At 31.5% G+C, this 20,426-nt stretch overlaps 2 protein-coding genes across 8 annotated transcripts in view; one reads left to right on the forward strand and one right to left on the reverse strand.

Moving 5' to 3' along the window:
* Nucleotides 1-735: 735 nt before the first annotated feature.
* The window catches only part of LOC115881269, a 32,371-nt gene continuing 12,680 nt past the window's right edge, over nucleotides 736-20,426 (forward strand). For 5 of the 7 annotated variants that reach the window (XR_004050012.1, XR_004050014.1, XM_030898684.1 and 2 more), the window contains exons 1-8: nucleotides 6,010-6,197; nucleotides 14,203-14,353; nucleotides 14,486-14,634; nucleotides 15,733-15,885; nucleotides 17,013-17,160; nucleotides 17,659-17,813; nucleotides 19,140-19,367; nucleotides 19,424-19,638. Coding sequence is in view for 3 of the 7 variants with exons in the window: in XM_030898684.1 (XP_030754544.1) it covers nucleotides 6,102-6,197; nucleotides 14,203-14,353; nucleotides 14,486-14,634; nucleotides 15,733-15,885; nucleotides 17,013-17,160; nucleotides 17,659-17,813; nucleotides 19,140-19,367; nucleotides 19,424-19,638 (1,295 nt within the window). In the remaining 4 variants the exon portion in view is untranslated. Of the gene's footprint in view, nucleotides 838-6,008; nucleotides 6,198-14,202; nucleotides 14,354-14,485; nucleotides 14,635-15,732; nucleotides 15,886-17,012; nucleotides 17,161-17,658; nucleotides 17,814-19,139; nucleotides 19,368-19,423; nucleotides 19,639-20,426 lie in introns of those variants that run through there. The other 2 variants (XR_004050013.1, XR_004050015.1) reach the window with 2 other exon arrangements.
* On the reverse strand, nucleotides 10,527-13,950 carry LOC115881270. The gene is made up of 2 exons (XM_030898688.1): nucleotides 13,740-13,950; nucleotides 10,527-13,680 (listed from the first exon to the last, which is right to left on the reverse strand). Exons 1-2 carry the CDS (start codon nucleotides 13,872-13,874, stop codon nucleotides 12,073-12,075), a joined length of 1,743 nt encoding a protein of 580 aa, XP_030754548.1. The 5' UTR covers nucleotides 13,875-13,950; the 3' UTR covers nucleotides 10,527-12,072.

Consider the following 20,426-nt stretch of genomic DNA (forward strand, 5'->3'; position numbering starts at 1 on the left):
CTGTCAGCGCATAGCCTAAAGCTACGCGTGTATTCAAATATGGGCCGATCGGCTCCATAGGAACGTATTGTTTTCACTTTTGCAACTAAATAGTCGGCCGACTAAAAATTACATGTAAATGCGTACCCTAATTATCCTAAAAAAAACTCACAAGAGGAAGGCAGAAAAATGCATGCTTCATATAGAAATATGTAATAATTATTTTTATTCAAATATGCGATAATTGTTTTGAGTAGTGTATTTCCTGAATATAGAACTATATAATTTTTCTTCAATATAAAAGTGTTTCGTTTATTCCTTAAAAGGCTACAGAACACTTTTGTACAGAGGAGTGTTTCTATAGAAAACTGTGTCCAATTAATTTATTTTAATTCCAAAAATACGTATCTAGTTCTATGTTCACGGAACTTTGGAACACCCGCCTGTATGTTTTTTAATAATAGCATATTTGTATCAATTTTTTCTTTATTCTAACAGTACTTCATATTCATAAAATTTCATCTACCCAATTGCGAACGGCCTATATAAAACAACCTAATAATAATCTGACCAGTAGCGTAGTGCGGAAAAATTTGCATAACTGTTGCATTCCTCAGAAAAAATCACCACCATAGCTTCGCTCAAAAATAACACTCAATAGGCCTCGTCACGACCGACCGTCGTATTAATACTTTCGGATTTGGCAAAGTGTCAAAACACTGCGCCTAATATTAGACCACTATCCAGACTATGGATGGAGCGTCTTAGGCGTGCGATCAGTAGTGTCTCTGTCCTTTTTGGCAATGTGTTAAGGTGTTCGCAACGCGTATATAAGGCGTTAACGGTCTCAAAATGAAAGTAAGTAAGGTGTAATACGGATATTTTGTTAGATATATTTCCGCATACCGGTGATATGAGCCATACATTATTACTTAATCTCTGCACTGCTAGAATTCCATCGTCAGCTGTTCCAGTGTGCGCGTATATTTATAGCTACCTATATTTTGGGACAGCCTAATGTTGCAACAAGTGTTGTCAAACAATCGAATATTTTTATTGGTATTATTGTTGATCAACATTGTGAAAATATAATTTCCATGTAACTCTGGAACAATTATGGATTGATAATTATACTGAGCACTTCTATATTTGACAATAATTGTTCATGTTTATACAACAAAAAAAAAAACGGCGTCCAGTTGGCTTGAAAAAGAACATCGGTGATTTTTCCCATATAATTTTAAATATAAAATGACAGCGATCTTCATTTCATCGCCTTTGCTATCGCTGACGCCGTTTTTTTCGATCATACCTTATTTAAATTAAGAGCATTTCTTACCATGATCGAAAAAAAAGACGTCAAGTTTGCTTGGAAACGACGATTGATGACATTCATCATATAATTTTATATAGAAAATGACAGCAATTTTAATTTCCAAGCCAACTTTCAATTACACTTTATACTTTTTAGTTTACGATCATTCACAATGTCTAGAAAAACAGAATTAAAATTTATAAAATATTCTAGAAACTACTTGCGGTAGTCTGTTGTATCCTGTTGTATCCATAGAGACAGTATAATATTTTAGCTTATAAAACAATAAACTTTTGATTTCTAACCAAAATTTTTCTTGACGGATGATAACCAAAGGTCAAAATGACATTCCTCGCAAATTTGGAAGTATAATTATTCTAAAAGTCAAAAGTTTGTTAACTTTTTCAACTAATAGAAAATTACTACCACTAATTATGACGTTCTGAATGCTTATATTAAAAATAGATGAACAGATTTCTACGCTAATTGAAATCACTAATTTACTCCACAAATTTCGAGCTTTACATTTTATGGATACAACAGACTACCGCAAGCTGTTGCTAGGATATTTTATTAATTTTAATTGTGTTTTTTTAAATTAATTTCCTGATTTCTCTAATACTAAAATCGATGCATCGGAACCATTGAATGCAAATACCGTATGATCGAATAAAAACGGCGTCAGCGATGGCTATGAAATGAAGATCTATATGTAAATTTATATGGGAAATGTCATCGGTCGTCATTTCCAAGCCAACTGGACGCCGTTTTTATTCGATCATACGGTATCTTGAAAACCGTTTACCGTTTCGAACTAATCGAAGAGCGCCTTTTAATTCAATACCTTTCAATTTTTATTAGAGTATATGTCTGTCTATAGTACACAGTTGTGCATTTAAATTCTATTATAAGCCGCACTGAATTTTGTAATGGTTTTGTAGAAATAGGTTATTATTTTTAGAAGTAAACATTAAATTACAATGTAGGTTAAATCTTGTAAGACATTCTTGTGTTAACCTACATCTTACCTCGTTGGAGACTGGTACTCGCAGTAGGTACCTTAAGGTACGTTTATGTTGGAGCTGCGATAAACGATAAAAGCAGTGAATTAGCGCTGCTCTTATCGTTGCTCAACTGCCAACCGTCACTGCTTTTATCGTTTATCGCAGCTTCAACATAAACGTACCCTTACTTAAGAACCAACGCGCACAAACACACATCTTTGGCACATCTTACTTATAACAGAAAGAAGCTGCATTACTATGTCACAAACGTCAAAAATATGTTGATTTCATACCATTGTTTCATACATATGAAAATCACCCCAATCAATTTAATAATAATAATTCAAATAACAACACTAGATACTGAAAAGTGATATTTTCGTAGCACTATCACGATTAATTATTATGATCAGAGCAACACAAAAATTAGATTTTATTATCGATGTTGAGTATGTTATTTTCTACTCTGTAAATGTAATTTTTGGCACACGATTAAATTATTTAAAAAAACTATGAAACAAAATGCACATAGGTACTTATGGGGTGCCGGGTGTTGGTTATACCGGGTGCGATTCAAAAGTAGTTCACCCCTACAACTCTTTTATTTTTTTTACATAAAAAACGAGATTTGGTATGTTAGTACATGACATAATTGGGATCAAAATTGGGATTGATTGATGTATTCAATTCTTTTCGGTCACTTCCTGTTTCACCGGAAATTACTACTGACATCCTTGTTATACTTTTTTATTTTAAATTCAAAGGAGGAAATCAATTAAATTGTGATACATCCCAAAACACATTCTAAACCAAAAATCAGGTGTCAAAACTAAAAAGAAATATATATATTTACGGTTTTAAGTGTTTTTTCTTACGAACTAACCTACTCTTTGTGAAAAACCTGAATTCTGGCGTCTAAATTTTTTTAAAAATAGCTAGAATTTCCTCGCGGATTTGACCGAGACGCTAGTATTTATTTTTAGACATTAACTTCCTACTTATTAAAATTTCGCTTTTGATACGCACCATTTGGGTTAACGGGTTAATGAAAGAAAACTTCGCAATAAAAACTGATTAACGTTTATGTTAGAAGAAAAGTCGTTTTAACAGAGTGGCAATTTCAAAATGTTTTATATTTTTTCACGAAGTCTATACCGAATCTATTGAATACCTACTTTTATATAAGTTAATTTTTTCTCGAAAGAGCGGTTAACACGGAATACAATGAAATTAGATATAAACAAAAAGTTCTATGTGTTCTTTCTTTTGAAAATATTGGGTGACGTTTTTTTTACTTGAAATCACTTGTAAAAAAAACAGCAAAACTTCCAGTATATAGAAGCCTTCCCAAACACAAAATAATAAAAATTTCTCTGCGGAAATGCATCATTCTCTTTTTTCCGACTTTAGAATAACTGAAATCAGTTACATGAAAAGTGTTCCTGCTTTAAACACTTTTCTTGTGTAGGTATGAACTTAACCTAGTAGGTACTGTAATTTAGACATCAATACTAGACTATTCGAAAAGATTTCCAAATACCAAATAAACAAATATTTCTTATACACATAACTGATTTCAAGTAAACGAAACTTGAGCCAAAATATTTTCCACTCTTTTTCTTCCAAAATTTTTCACTTCCGGTCAAACCGGTGATTGTCAACTTGCTTCTTTTAGATGACACCAGAGATGACACACCTTATTAATTAATAAGGTGTGCCATTTAAATGAATAACATTTTATGTATTAAACTTTTGTGTATAATGTTAAATCGACAATTCTGTGTCCAACGAGTCAGGGAAGATTTGGTCTTTCAAAAAAATGCCAAAATAAAATTTACGTGTGCATTAACATGATGTTGTTACATGTTAATGCACACGCAAATAAAAATAACGGAAATCCGAAATTCTTTTAGTTGCAATATACAGTATGTTCCCGGATTTGTCTTTACAAGAGGAAAAACTTTTTTATTATTGACAATTTGAGAAAAAATACATTCTTCATGAAAAGTTCTGCTTGTTCTAAAATGGTTAATCCTGTTTATACTTTTCCAAATTTCCATACCGTTTTAGAGAATATTAAAAAAAAACACGAAAAGATGGGTGAAGTTTTTCCTATGAGTCCTAAAAATCAAAACGCATTTCTATGGTAATATAATTTTGTTTTCATTCTTTGATAGATGGTTATTATTATTTTAATTTTTTTTCTCTAAAACGATTTGGAAAAGTATAAACGGAATTCGTCATAAATTAATTAAATTTTCGTCATAAATTTTAAATTCGTCATAAATTAAATTCAATAAACGGAAGAATAAGTAAAAATTTTTAAGAATGCATTTTTCTCAAAATGTCAATAATAAAACAGTTTTTCCTCTTGTAAAGGCCATCCCGGGACGTACTGGATATACAGGGTGTCCCACGCTGAGCGTGCATTAGAAGTTTCTAGAGAACTACAATATCTAGATCTGGAATTTTTTGCACATCACTGTTTCACAACGACATCTATCGATTAAAAATATTTTCAATATGGCGGCACTTCCGGAAATACCGGAAGTTGACAGCAACTTTCTTTTGATATCAAACACTCTATATCTAACATTGAGTTTTTGAGAAAAAAAATATTTTAAATGTTTGAATGTAAAAAAACTGCCTGTCAAAAATATGTGTAGGTATGCCTAAACGTCAATTTTAGTGATTACCACAGCCACTGTGCCAGAAAGAAGAAATATGTCGCTATCTATTTCAAAAATTAAATTGTTCCAATGTCATATAATATGCTGTTTTTTTTTCGATCATACGGAATATTATTAATATCAACTATTAGATATCACTAAAGAGCGAAAATACGAGATATATTTTTATAAATATACTTTTTAAACTCTTAAGACAGGCAGTATTTATGATATAGGATATTTCTACAGATAGAGAAAATAGAGAGAGAAATAGAGATATACTTTTTATGGAGATATAGAAAATTTCTGACATATACTGACAATAAATTGTCTGACCGTTTGACGCTTAATGTCAAAGGAAGCTAGATATAAAATCAAGAAAAATATTTCAAATTAAATCTTAAATAACCTAAAAACTATTTATTTTAGGTATAAGAACATGTATTGTTAAAAAGTAACGAATTGAAAACCCTTGTCATTAGTGAAATAAAAAAAGTGGGTTTCAATTTGATAAAAAATGATTATGATCATTTTTGAATCGCTCAATTCCATGACAGCTACAGCTATAGCTATTATTATATATGACATTTGAACAATTTAATTGTTGAAATAGATAGCCACATGTCCTCTGTTTTTGTCACAGTGGTTGTGGTAATCACTAAATTTGACTTTTACTTTGCTTTTACGCTATACAAATGTTTTTTGACAAGTAGTTTTTTTCGCCCAAAAATTTTAAATATTTTTTTTCTCAAAAACGGTTAATGTTAGGTATAGAGTGTTTAACATAGAATTTTACAGAGAATTTAAGTATGCAATAAAAAATGGGAGCATCCATTTAAAATAAGAAAGTTGTTGTCAACTTCCGGTATTTTCGGAAGTGCCGCCATAGTGAAAATATTTTTAATCGATAGATCTCATTGTAAAACAATGATATGCAAAAAGTCTCCGATCTAGATATTGTGGTTCTCTAGAAACTTCTAATGCACGCTCAGCCTGGGACACCCTGTATATCATTCTAATATTAAAAAGAAACTTTTTTTTTCAAAAATAGTTTATTATCGATACGGTATAAAATACAAATGATATAATATGTAAATAGAAAAACGAAAGATATGTGAGAATTAATCTTACTATATGCTTCAGAATACAAACGATAACCAATGGAGACCGATGTCCATTTCAAACCCATCGACGAGACTACGCCTTGCCCGCAACATGCCCCAATGGGTGGTAAGTATCGACTTTACGAGTTTGAAATGCACAACCCGATTATTTTAAAGCTGGAATTTGTTCAACAATGTAGATAATTTAGAAAATAAACATGTCCAAATGTTAGGGATAGTGGAAATGTGCAATAACAATAACTTTCTTACAAATATTAATTATTATGAACTAAAATTACAGAAAAAGTATTTTCATAGCATTCTAAATGCACATGCTTTAGAGTAACGAGCATTTCATCCTGGGGGGCCTAGAGGCGCCTAGGGCTTTTATTAAAAAAAAAATGAAGAATAATAACGTTAAAAAATAAACACATTTTTAGAATAAAACGTTTACATGAATTTCTCTATTACTAAATTTGATACACTTGGTTATCAATAGAGGGTGTTCCTTAACGACATGCTAATATTTAAGGTGATTCTTGGGCCTATTCTAAGAAAAAAAAACTTCATATGAATATATGTCCTAAACATCTTAACTTTTCAGATACAGGGTGGTAAAATTTTCAAATTTTTTTTCCAAAAAATCTCTGATGGTATATTTGATAAAAGTCTTCCATCCATCAAAATGCTTATTTAGATATACAAAAAAACTGTTTTGAATTGCCTTCCAGACGGTGCAGAAATTATTTCCACACAAGGTTTATGAAGTCAGCGCATCATATTTTCAACAATTCAGCAATCCCGAAATAAACTGACTTGAATTTTTTAAGCCTAAACTATGCGTCGGCGTCGGACGAATAAAATCAAGAGAAAACATTTTTTGATTTTGAAAATAATTTTTATTTTAAGAGAAGTCAGTGGTGTACCATTTTTTTCTCCAAAAATATTCAATGTAAAACCCGTATGGACGGCACTGGATGAAATAAATAAAATTCTTTGTACTCCAAAAAAGGTGTTTTGATGCATAGAAGACGTGTATCAAGTTTCATCTGTAATAAAATCAGAGCTATTATGAAGTTTTTCTCTTAGAATAGGTCCAAGAATCACCTCCTTAAATATTAGCATGTCATTGAGGAACACCCTGTATATCGGGTTCCCGTGGATTACTTAAATACCTACAAATTTTGTAAATAAATAAAAGCTAACACACATTTTATGAACAAAACTAAATAATACTAATTAAACAAAACTAGAAAAAGTAATTTTTACTACATCACAAGCAAATAAAAATTAATAATTAGGAGAGTCATAATTTGCCCCCCCCCCTCTGGACACCAATGCGCACATGGTGGTTGGGTTAGATATATGAATGAAAAAAATCGGCGTTACAGTGTCCTTTCAAATAGATTATTTTCATAAACAGATAAAATTGGGTAACGCATTTTTTCAGGCTACAAATTTTTGATCAGACCTTGTATATTAAGTTTTACATATTGATGAAAATTATTTGCTACATTTAATCTGAGATATTAACACCTATGTATGCAAATATTTAGACTACAAGTATTAATTTTGCTTGAAAGCTATTCTTAGTCATAAGTACCCACTCTTTGATTAAAAGTTTATTTGTTGTAACAGTTTTATCAAAAGCAATCACATAATTATTATTGCATCAAAAATTTTGAAGGTAGATAAAAGCGTAAAACTAAAAAAATGAAGTTTTTAAATAAGAAATGTCAAATGACAGGTAAACCAAGTCGCGCAACTAAAATCTGTCCAACGAGTCAAAAAAAAATTGACAGACGACATCCAAAAAATGACAGAAAACTCAATTTATACCTGTGAATTAAAATGACAGACAACTGTCACTGTCATGTATTTTCTCGTTGGACAGACTTTAACCAGTTGAGTAAACTGCGGTAACGAAGGGTTCCTGAAAATATCGGTTGAATAGATGAGGGTAGAGGTATCTCTACCTTCCATACAGTATACAGGGTGTTTCAAAGTGCTTCAGTGCGCCATAGCTCGTGGGTAGATTCCTCTCGTAAAAATAAGATTTCTTTTTCATATTAACGAGGTTAAGATATTCATCTTTTTTCGATTTATTATGATTTTCTTCCAAGTGTTTTTAGCGATTCGAATGAAATTTTGAGGGTAAAAGTTACTATAAGTGCGACACATTTTAATGTTAATGCTAAAAAAGTGTCGACATGAGGGGACGTGCATATGGGTTGTCACTGGAATATTTTTCAAAAAAAAATGTGTACGCCACTGACTTTTTTGCCTCTTATTAGCAAAAGTGTGTAGGTGTAAAAAAATCCATTTCGAACGATTCTCCCCACGAGAGATGGCATATTTTTTTTGAAACACCTTGTATATTATGAAATTTTAATAAATCATATTAAAGTGAAAATAAATAAGTGGTCCGGGTAATTGAGTTCTAAAAAATAGAGCTTACTTTTTTGTTTTATTAGCTTTGTAAAAAACGCAGTAAGTGCGCGTACGTAAAATACATAAATTTTTAGCCAAACGTCAACAAAAAAGTTCATATAAAACCACTTTTATTTTTAAAAATTCAAAAATAGTTTTTTTTATATATTTTATAAAACAGGTATAACTACCATGTGCGCTTGAATGTCTAACTTGTCTTCACGTTTAATAACGCTAGACGCATATATTTAATATTTCATTTCTTGAGAAAGTTATTAAAGTTGAATTTATGCACACATTCAATATACCTAACTTTTGGACATAGGTATGTGATATGGAAACCTCGCTAATTTTTAACATTCGACTGTAATACAGGGTGGTCCGAACTGTAGTCCGGAAACTTCGGCAGTATATTCTGCAGGTAAAAATAAGTAAAAAAGTTCGTATAAATATATGTCCTAAAACGCTTAGTTCCGGAGATACAGGGTGTAGAAATTTCATTTTTATTTCGATTTTTTTCAAATAATTTCTCAAGTAACGTCAATATTTGGATTAAAATTGGTGTCATTTGACATAAGAGATTTGATTTTGCTGTCAATATAACTCCTATTTGTAGGGAGCGCCAGCTATATATATTTTAACTGTTTTGAAGAGTTATAACTTTTTTCCGTACCTGTAGAAAACTACGACTGAAAAAAGAGTTCTCAAGATATTCAGAATGGAAATAGTCAATACATGTCATTATTGACAAAAAATAAACATGTTGAGCGGATAGTTATTTCTCTGAAATGATTAATTTGTGAACTTTTTGTTATTTAAATTTTATCATAAATTTCTCTTCAAAAAAATCGAGATAAAACAGTTTCTGTTGAACTTTTGGCACAAAAACATTTCAAATTTATGATTTCAGTCTAAAAACTATTTATTTAGTCAATATGTTTAATTTATTTCAATGTTGACAGGTATTGATAATTTCGGTTCCAAAAATCTCGAGAACCATTACTCGTAGCGATTTTTTCCAAGAGACCTCTTTCACGTAAAAAACGTCGTAAATGTATATTTTTTTACTCAGTACTTTTATACAGGCACGGACGAAAAGTTATTACTCTTCAAACCAGTTAAAATATAGGTGGCGCCCTCTACGAGTAGGAGTCATATTAGCATCAAAATCAAATTTTTCATGTCAAAAAAATTCTAGACAACAATTGTTATTCAAATATTGACGTTACTTCAGAAATTATTTGAAAAAAATCGAAATAAAAATTAAATTTCTACACCCTGTATCTCCGAAACTAAGCATTTTAGGGCATACATTTATACGAACTTTTTTACTTATTTTTATCTACAGAATATGCTGCCGAAGTTTCCGAAATACCGTTCGGCCCACCCTGTATAAACACTGGATATTTGAAAATACTGTTTGCTTTATCAAATAAGACATTCAGGGTGCATCCACACTATCCTAAAAACGGCGTAACGGCGTAACGACCTTGAATCAATTTCCAGTAATTCTATTGGCTGAAACATTCATCTGTCAGAAATTTTATCTGTCAAATTCATCTATCAAAAATTTCAGCCAATAAAATTACTGGAAATCCATTCAAGGTCATTACGCCGTTACGCCGTTTTTAGGATAGTATGGATGCACCCTCAGTTGAAGTTCTATTTGTTTCTTATTACTAAACAGCTACAAATTTACGAAAATTACTTGTCTAACTTGAAAATAACACGATACAACTTTTCTCCTAGTCTAAAAATTTTTCTGAGAAGAAATTTAAAAATAATGTAGTTTCTAGTATCCTAATAAACACAAAATAATTATTTATTACCTCAAAACAATAACAAGGCAGTTTTACTTTTTAAAAATTTTCTTAGAAGCATATTTATTTTATAAAGCAAACAATGTTTACCAAAAATTAAATCTTATTATAAATTTTTAAAAATTATCAATAGGAATTATACAATAATTGTATTATATACTATGTATATCATATTATACTATAAAGTAATTGAAAAAAATCTAGAATACTATCTGGCCAATATAAGGCTATATATTTCTTAAAAAAATATTAAAATATAAAGTATTCTTCTGGTTTTCTCTTCTACAATGTAAATAGAGTAAAATCGAGCAGTCACAAAATATAAAAGGCAGATCCTGTCTTACATTGTTCGGTAATATAGACTGAAAAATCTTTAAGGCATGGAGATACAAGTATTCGAAAAGCACCGTCTATTTTACCAACTCTTTGCCATATTGGCATAAAAAAATATTCTACAATTATTAATAGTTAGACTCAAACAGTAGTATCTGCTTACCCTTAAAGAAGTTCAACCTTGGCTTAGAATTAAGGTTTATATTGAATAAAAAAATATCAAAAGTAGCAAAATGATCAAAATAGTATTATGATACTTAAATATATACAATTGAAATATGAAAATATCAAAGTTAAAAGTATATTTAACGAGAAAACTTATATAATAAGGCGTATAAAAATCTTAACATTACTCATTGATAATATCTGTATATCTAAAGAACTATAGAAGACGACTGTATAGATATATAAGTCATAACTACTTAGTATAAACAAGGGTATAAGATAAAAAAAAAAAAAATACGCGATTATAAGTGATTTGCGAATGTAAACTTCTTATTACACTTAAAATACTATGATTTAACAAAATTATGTAGTACAAAAATTAAAATATATTCAGTTCCTAGGGTAAAAAACAAACTGGAAAGTTCCAATTATACAGGGTGAGACAGTATCCTGGAAAAGCTTCATAAGGGGTTATGAGATCCTATTTCAGATTTTCAATGAACCAAAAAAAAAATAGTACAAACATATCGCCCTGTACATCTCTGAAAATATGTTTAAAAAGTGCCCTACTATTCACCTCATATTTTGTAAAAAACTGGAATGAAAATCTCAAACCGAAAATCTGATGTGGACCTTTTTGGAACACTGGGTCACCCTGTAGCTATGTATTATATTTACATAATTTTTTGTTTAAACTTATTTTTAGAGCTCAATTTCCAAGAATATTATTACGTATGTTTACAAAAATTCAGGAAAAACATTATTAAACTATATCATATTTCAAATAATTAAGCTTATATCATTTTTAAATAAATTTATCATAAAAACGTTATTATTCCTAAATACATATTGTTTATACTATTCACAGTTTCATATTTTTTATCTTATTGCCATATAGGTTTCTTTACATAAATATCTGAAGAAAATTTGGAACAAAATAAGTTTAAATAAAAAAAAGTTTAGAATGAGAAAAATACATTCCCTTGAGTTTTTGTCAATAATCATATCACTATTGTGTGTATTTTTTAGGATAGGTACCCTCTAAAAGTAACCTCAGAAATTCAGGTTTTTTATATGACATTTTTAAAAAACAATTTTAAAATAAATGTAATAGAACAATGTTATTTTTTTCTAAAAAAAAAATTGGTTTAAAAAATGTCTGGATATGGATTTTATCACTAAGAATACAACTTACTATTCAATTGTATGAGTTTATAATTACTTCACAAGTACCATTATGTTTCCTCTTAATATTTAATTATCTTCCTCTGTTTCCATTTTGTCATCCCCATCATCACTAGCACCAGATTCGTTGTCCTTATGACACATATTTATATCATTTGAACTGGTACTGTTCTCTTTTTCATTTAATTGTTCTGTTTGTTTTTTCTTTTCTGGTTCTGCTTCATTTTCACTGTTTGTGTCTGACTCTTCTTGTTCATTAGTATTCGCGTCATTGCTATCCGAGCCTTTTTTCATTTCTGTCTCCCCATTTTCTGTAGGTTTCTGATCTTCACTTTCGACATCAGATGATTCCTTATATTTATTTTTCCCTAGAACTTTGTATTTATAGCCCGCATCGTTACGAAAATGCAATTTTTTATGTTGCTGCAAATATGATTGTGTTGAAAAGTCCCTGTTACAAATATCACAAGTAGCATTTTTCATGCCCTTTATAAAGTACTTTTTCCTATTTTTCTGATGATGTTTACGCACCTTATGGCGTAATAATCCAGATGAACTGTGAAATACTCTGCTGCATACATGACAAACAAAGTCACCATTCTCGTTAGGAAATAAATTATGATCGGCAGGTGTTTCTGCTATTATAGACATACTTAGTGAGTCGTTTTCGAAAGAATCTTTCTCAGAGAAATCCTTTAAGGTTAAAGAATTATTTTCTGCCAGGCTAGATTCCAGAATATGGCTTTTCATACAATGTTCAAATTCTGGTCTTGTTAAAAAGGAAGAGTAACAATATTCACATTTAAATGGTAGTTTACCTAGATGGAACTCTTTAAAGTGCTGTTTCAAAAGTCTGACAGTTAGAAAGCTCTTTTCACACATTTCACATGAAAAATTTCCTTCTTCCAAGGAACCGGAAAGAAAATGAGCACCCGACATGAAGAAATCTTCTTTTGGTAGAATAGGAACAAAATTGCCTGAAGTGTTTTTTCCATTGCTTGTGCCATTAACTTTAACGGTTTTGTGATCAATTTTTTGCTTGGTAATGACCTCGTCCCAATCATTTTTAGACTCGTCTCCGCTATTTGAGTGGTCATGTTCTACTGATAAAAATGAAGTTGGATCTATTTCAACACTCATTTCTTCCGCATTAGAACTAGTCAAAAGTTGATCAACATTTAGATTGACAGCCTGTTCTTTACTTGCCTGTAGTAATTTTACAGGTTCAGTTGGTTTTAAAGGTGGAGGTTCTAGAGGACTTATAGAAGTAATAGGAACCAGCTTTTGAAAGGTATTATTTATGTTCAGAAAAAGATTTTGATTAGTATCTTTATTTTTCTGATCACTTGAATTGCCTCCAATACTAGGCACTGCAGTCAGACTAGTTGCAGGGATAAGGTTTAAAAATACATTCTGAAATGAGTTACTTGTTGTGCCTTGATTTTGTGGGCCCACCAGTATTTTCACATATTTATGATTAGGGAGAATCATAAATGTACCCCCTTGAGGTGTGTTAGTGGCACTAGGAGATTCATTTTTCTTTTGAGATTCTTTGACTAATTCTACATAGTTTTTTAAAACACCTGCTGATTGTACACATTGTTTTTTAAAGCTGTACGCTATATTGAGTCGCTTGATACACGGATGGCACAACAAAGGCTTGTAAGTCGTCCATTCCTACAAACAAACAAATATAGTTCCCGGTTCCGGTATACAATAATAACAAAACCACTTACCACTTCAGAAACACAAAGTTGTAATTTGCTGATTAGTGTCTCGTTAGGCTCGTTTTCGATATGAGCTAAATCTATTAGGTTCTTATCATATTTGAGACATACACGGCAAAAATTTGGTAACGTAAACATGGTCATACAAAATTAAAATACAACTTTTAATAATTTTTTCTTAAAAACTGAACTGTCAGAGCTTTGTCAAACGACACGCCATATTCGACAAATCAAAACAAAAAATTATATTAAGAGCTACCAACATGACTCACTCAAAAAGCCTAGACGACGCTCGATTTTAAATTTGGCCGCCAATTATTTTTTACGTTATTTATAGATTTATTTTGTGTTCTGTATTTTTCATTGAACTTCTTCAGAGATATATTGAGTGTATTAATTTATAATTTTGGTTAATTTTTATATTAGCATATTTACTATAAAAGAAAAATAAGTAGAAATAATTATTTTGCAGAATAAAAGTGGTTCCAGTGGTGTTCCGCCACCTCCTGTACCTCGTGAAGAGTCTTCAAAAGCAAAACATCAAACACAGGAACCCGATTATGAAGTAATTGAATTTGGGCAATATTCAAATGCACCGTTACTACAAAATAAACATGAGCAAGGTATTTAAAAAACTGCTAAGACGGGTCTGGGTAATAGCAACAGTTACTATATATGATAACATAGTAATAATAATAATTAATATTACTATGTTATCTGTGGGTGGTAGGTTTAATTTTATTATTTTATTTTAGGAAAACCCAGACCAGAAAAAAATTGCCAACTATGCGGATCGTCTTCGCCAACAGTTAGCGTACGCTGTGAACAATGCAAACAAATTTTTTGTTTGTCATGCGACGATATGTATCATAGACATCCAAAGAGACAGACTCATATACGAAGGGTACGAATATATTATCTTAATTAAACATTTTTTAAGTGAACTGTGAGTGAACCACATAATATACTAGTTGAAGCCTGGTGCATTCGCCACTATATCAGGAAAAAAAATACTTTTTATTTTTTGTTTAATTAAATGAAAAACAAAAAATCCGGCGACGACAGTTTTTAGAAGAGCCAATTGGCTATCTTTTAGTAAAAAAGCAACTTTCTAGAGCAAGTCGTTACTTCAGTAGAGACGACACAGATAAACATTAGCATTTTATATTATGTAGAAGAAGAAGATATTTAACAAAACTTTGGTTGCACGTCATCAATGACACCATGCGTCGTCTTATGGAGTTTGCTGGTGGTCGTATTATGATGTGCAACCAAAGTTTTGTTAAATATACTATATGTAGATACTTACCATACTCAGCCATACTATAAAAATTATTAAATTCGGGCTATAGTGTAATTTCAAAATATTTTTTGACGATAGAATATAATTTTCTTTTAAAAAATCTATTATGTAGTACAAACAATATAAAAAATTAATTATTTTATAATCCTGGAAGTTATACAACGTCAGTAAATAAGTTATACAGGGTGAAATAAGTGCAAATATTTTCAGGGTTGGCAGATCTCAATGAAAGAAACATATTTTCTCTTTACCGTTTCCAAGTCTAAAATAACCGAGTTATTTACTTTGGAAATTTAAAAAATAATGATTTTTCGATTAAAGTTTGAGAAGCACTACTGGATCTTTTCTGGATTTTCTTTCTTGTAGATTTATTCTATTACCTATGCTGCCATATTATCAAGTTATTATTATGTTTTTTAAAACAAAAAATTAAAAAAAAAAATCCACAAATTACAAATTTTCCAAAAAAATTGCGAAAAAACAATAGGCGTGTTTCTAGGGTCGAAATATTCTACCCCTAAAAATATTTGCACTTATTTAAGATTCACCCCCTATAATAGTAGTTATATTATGGGTAGTGGTAATATTCCCTATCCTTATTATTGGATATGTTTAGTGATTGGTATATTATGTATCTCAGTCGCGTCTACAGTTGAAAAAAATGTTAGTAGCTTTCACTAACTTTTAATATTCCTTTAGAGAATAGAAGATAAAGGATTCCAGCCCATAAGACCACCCCTGCCCCCCAAAGGAGAAAACCCCCATGTTCCCGTGCCTCCGCCGCGTCGCCATCGCAGAGCTGGATCAGTCGGGCCATCCCCATGTCCATCACCTACGCCAATGAAACAGCATGTACGTCATTAAATTTTTTAGACATTCTTTCTATGCTTGAGCATGAACTAATTTTTGGCGCTTGATTTGACATAGATGATGATAAATTGTGTCTCTAAATTCAAGGCATCTTTTTAACAGGTACTTTTGATAAACACTGCTTACCTACTAGTTCAGGGGAATATATGATTAGGTATCAACAATTTCTAGCGTTTCTTTTTTATTTTTTAGAGTGTATTTTTAAATGTTACAGTGTAGTATGTGTATTATCTTTGGAAACTAGCTTTACAGGGTGTTTCAAAAAGCATGTTCATCATGTAAAAATATTTTTTGCATCAACATAGGTCCGATTCTGCTTTATTTCGCAGCTATAGTGCTTTTCCAATTAGTGATTCGGTCGATTTTGATTCCCTTGATGTCTTTTAAAAATAAATAAATTTAAAATTAAGAAATTATTTATTTAATCTAATTTGTTATTAAATTTTATTAAAATTTATAACACTGATGATCAGTTCTAGCAAATTAAAAAAAATGGTATTTAAGATAATTACAAAAGACCTATTTTTTAAGACAGTTTTAACATCCTGTAACTATGCGATTCTGCACCCATGTTAGGGACTTTTTTTCATATTTTTTGATGAGGAATCAAAAAGTACTTATTTAACACTTTGGCTAGTTAACGACATTAATTAACCGGCCATTATTTGAAAGGTTGGTATTAGACTGGGATTAAAGTAAATTAATAAAATTGCCTTTATCTCATGAAGGAAACCGAAATAGATACAATATCAAAGGGCAACCTTTAATGCAGCATTAAACGGTCAATTTTGCTAAAAAATATTCCACTGATACCCATATGCACGTCCCTGGTGTGTTGCACTTTATTAATTTATTTATTAATTTTTACCCTCAAAAAATTTCATTCGAATTCGAATAAATCGAAAAAAAAAGTGAAGACTTTGACACCCTGTACCAACGAAACAAAGCAGAATCGGACCTAGTTCGATATAAAAAATAAATCTTATTTTTACGTGAGGAATCTTCCTACGAGAGATGGCACATGTTTTTTGAAATACCTTGTATATTCTATTTTTTATCATTATTCATATGCTGACTAAACGAGGAGCGATAACATGGCCTTTTTATAGGGTGCGTCCTCATTCACAATGCCTAGAAAGGACAACTCGTTCAGCCTTAAAGAGAAAATGAGTAGTTTAAGAAGAGGACTTACTTTAGGTAATAGACCTTTGCCCCCTACGCCTCCTAGTGGCAGCAGTGGCGTGCCTAGTTATCCGAGTAAGTATTATATAGGGCGTTTCTTAAATAAATAATATACGACCCCAGAGAGCTTGAGTTTTTTTTTCGCGGGTTGAAATAACTTCTGTATTTTTCTTTAAACGTACTTGTGTATTTTAGAGCAGAAAAATATTTACAGTAGCTGGTTTATCAGAAATTTTATCAAAGTATTTCCGTGTATTAAGGGCATGAAACATTGCCAATTCGTACATGACCTCCATTGCAAATTGTTGCTCACCAAAAGCTATAACGGCATACGGCATAATTAAAAAAGAATATTAAAAACACATATATTTCTCATTTTTTTTGTGGAATACATGATCAATCTAAAACAAAAATTCAGCGATAATTTTGACAATAATTTTTGGTATACATACCTACTTAAAAATGCTACAATCGCATCATCTTTAAAAAAATATATATATCGCACTCACCAACGTTATTTTTGAGTAACTTATTACTTTTACAATATATAATAAAAGAGATATATTTTTTTAGCGTCAAGATCGAACTCACAAGTGTCTCATGATGACTTTTCTCAATTCCAACCCCCTAGTCCTAGTCCGTCGCTACAGCAGAGATACCGGCAGCACCAATTGGCAATGAGAGGAACTACACCAAATCTACCATCAACTGTAGCGGAATTTGACCAGGTGAAGTATTATTTCTACAGCAGGACGTAGAGATCTTCCTGCTGGAAGATCTCGAATACATATTGGAGATTGGAGGGAAAACATTGGTTTCTCTGATGCATATTTGAGAACTTATGACTTGTTTTGTCATAAAATGTTGCCTGCTTAAACACTGAAATCTGAAAAACTAATCCTATCATTTAACATTTTGCAACGAGCTTTTTAACGATGTACCACATTTGGTAGGTTAGTTAAAAAAAAAAAATGTTAGGGTGACCCCAGTGGCGTAACTAGAATTTTTTTGCTCCCCGCAACTTTTATCATAACCATATTTCAATTTTTAACCATTTTTTTATATCAGAGGCCCCCGCGACCGCAGGGTAAACGGGGGTGTAGCTACGCCACTGGGTTATACCCTCCAAAGGGTGATGCGGGTTTGATTAAAAAGTACGTTTATTTTGGTTCCGTTAGTTATAAAAAGGTTATAAACGTAATGTGTAAAAGATATTGCCGATTGCTGCTTTTAAAATTGTCACCCTGTATTCTAAGATATATGATTACTGTGTAAACAACTGTTACTAAGTGTGAAAACTCCAAACCCAAATTCGTATACATACTATACAGGGTGAGTCTTAAATAAATGCAAATATTTTCAAGGGTGGTATATTTTGACCCCAGGAACTCTATGAGTTTTTTTTCGCAAAAAAGATGTTGAAAATCGTGCATTTTCTTTCAAATTTCCCTGTATATTTTAGAAAACTTTTTAGTACTGCCTGTTCACCGTAAATTTTCCCACGGTATAATTTTTTAATCTCTGATATTACCATGGTTGCGGCTTTAAAAGGGAATCATTTACAGAAAAAATCCAGGGACTCTAAAATTATTTTAAAAATAAATTATTTTTTAAAATTTTCAAACTTGAATAACTCAGTTATTTTGGACTTATTTAAAAAACAGTAAAGAGAAAATATGTTTTTTTTTATCGAGATTTACCCTTGAAATTGCCTTGAAATTGTTTGCACTTATTTAAGATCACACTCTATAATATAATTTTTTATGATAGGAAAAAAGAAATTTTATACTTTGCGTGACAGAGTTTGGCAATTTGTTTCAAATTATACACCAAAACAATAAAATTCAGCAGCTATATGTTGATGCAAACTTCCAACTGATTTTAGAACGCATTGATATTGAAAATCCAGAGAGAAATAATTGAAAATAAATGCAGACAGTAATGCTGTAGCCAATTTAATTGGGTATTCACACTTAAGTGACTTACTCTCTATAACCATAAATATTCTGTTTTCGCTGGGCACAGTATCTAACATTCTTATTTCTATATTACAGCCGTCAAGCCTTGATTCTGGCTATCCAGATTGGGAAAAAGATCAATGGCCAATGCGCAATCGCACAGGAAGCGTTTCTGGATCAGAAACTGGAAGCCGGTTGGTTCGAAAGCTCAGTAATACCTCCTGTCCACCACCAAATCGTGGTGTACCTCACAGCACTTCCGTTTTCGATTTAAACAATGCACCCGTCCACCATCATCATCATGGGTTCATCCCTATGCAACAAGTAAATATCATTATTATTTTATTATCGTCACAATGATAACGCTATTCAAATGTTAGGCTCATTCCATGGCACAACTGAACTACCCCGGAATACCATGCTGTCAAAATGCTTGGATGGAGCAACAGCAGTTGTGTTGTGATCCCGCGCATAACAGTACTATGAGTCTTAATATGGCAGCAGCGGGTTATCCAAGAAATCCGATGTGGATGGGCACATGGCACGGACCACCACCTGGAATGTATCCTTATGGTCTTCCTCCCCCACATGCCAGGTACGGCACAGATATACTTATTTTCTTCTGTTAATTTTTATCTGAGATTATACATTTCAATCGCAATTTTTAATCATCGTCAGTGAAACGTGATAACCTGCTAAGTCCATTTTTTACGTTAATAAGTTTTTTATACCATAAGAAAGAGAAAAAAAAACTCTATAAGTAGGGAAAACAAATACATTTTTTCCCATTAAAGAAAATTTGCCATTTTAACTCAATAATATCTGCTAACTCCCAGTGATCTGAAATAGCCACCGAAATGCTGCTATCTCCGTAATTTCCGTATTAGCTCGGGATCTCTACTACTAGAAATCCTACCTCAAAAGCAGAATTAACTTAGCATGGAGTACTTATGGAAGAAACTCAATCATGCTGAAATCCAGAATGCCACTTATCTAAAGAAGAAAACTTTCGACCAATATTTAGTACCAGTCATGACCTATACATGCGAAACCTGGTCACTTAAAACAGATATCATAAGGAAACTGCAGATCGCACAACGCTCAATGGAACAAAATATGCTGGGAGTAACCAAGAGAGACCGTAAAAGAATAGAGTGGATACGACAAAAGATCCAGGTAATAGATGTCATCCACAGAGTCAAATCCCTCAAATGGCAATGGGCAGGACACCTGGCAAGAAGAACGGACAATATATACTCATACAATCTACAAACTACAAGGTCCGCTATGTCCAGCATATTTTTATTAAAAAAATGTAACCTAGCCCCAAAATCCAGCTGGACTGCTCCATATACTTTGTTAACTTTCCATGCGGGGGATGTA

The sequence above is a fragment of the Sitophilus oryzae genome, unplaced genomic scaffold (genome assembly GCF_002938485.1).
Source record: "Sitophilus oryzae breed Bouriz unplaced genomic scaffold, Soryzae_2.0 scaffold_1711_pilon_pilon, whole genome shotgun sequence".
In the NCBI taxonomy this organism is placed as follows: domain Eukaryota; kingdom Metazoa; phylum Arthropoda; class Insecta; order Coleoptera; family Curculionidae; genus Sitophilus; species Sitophilus oryzae.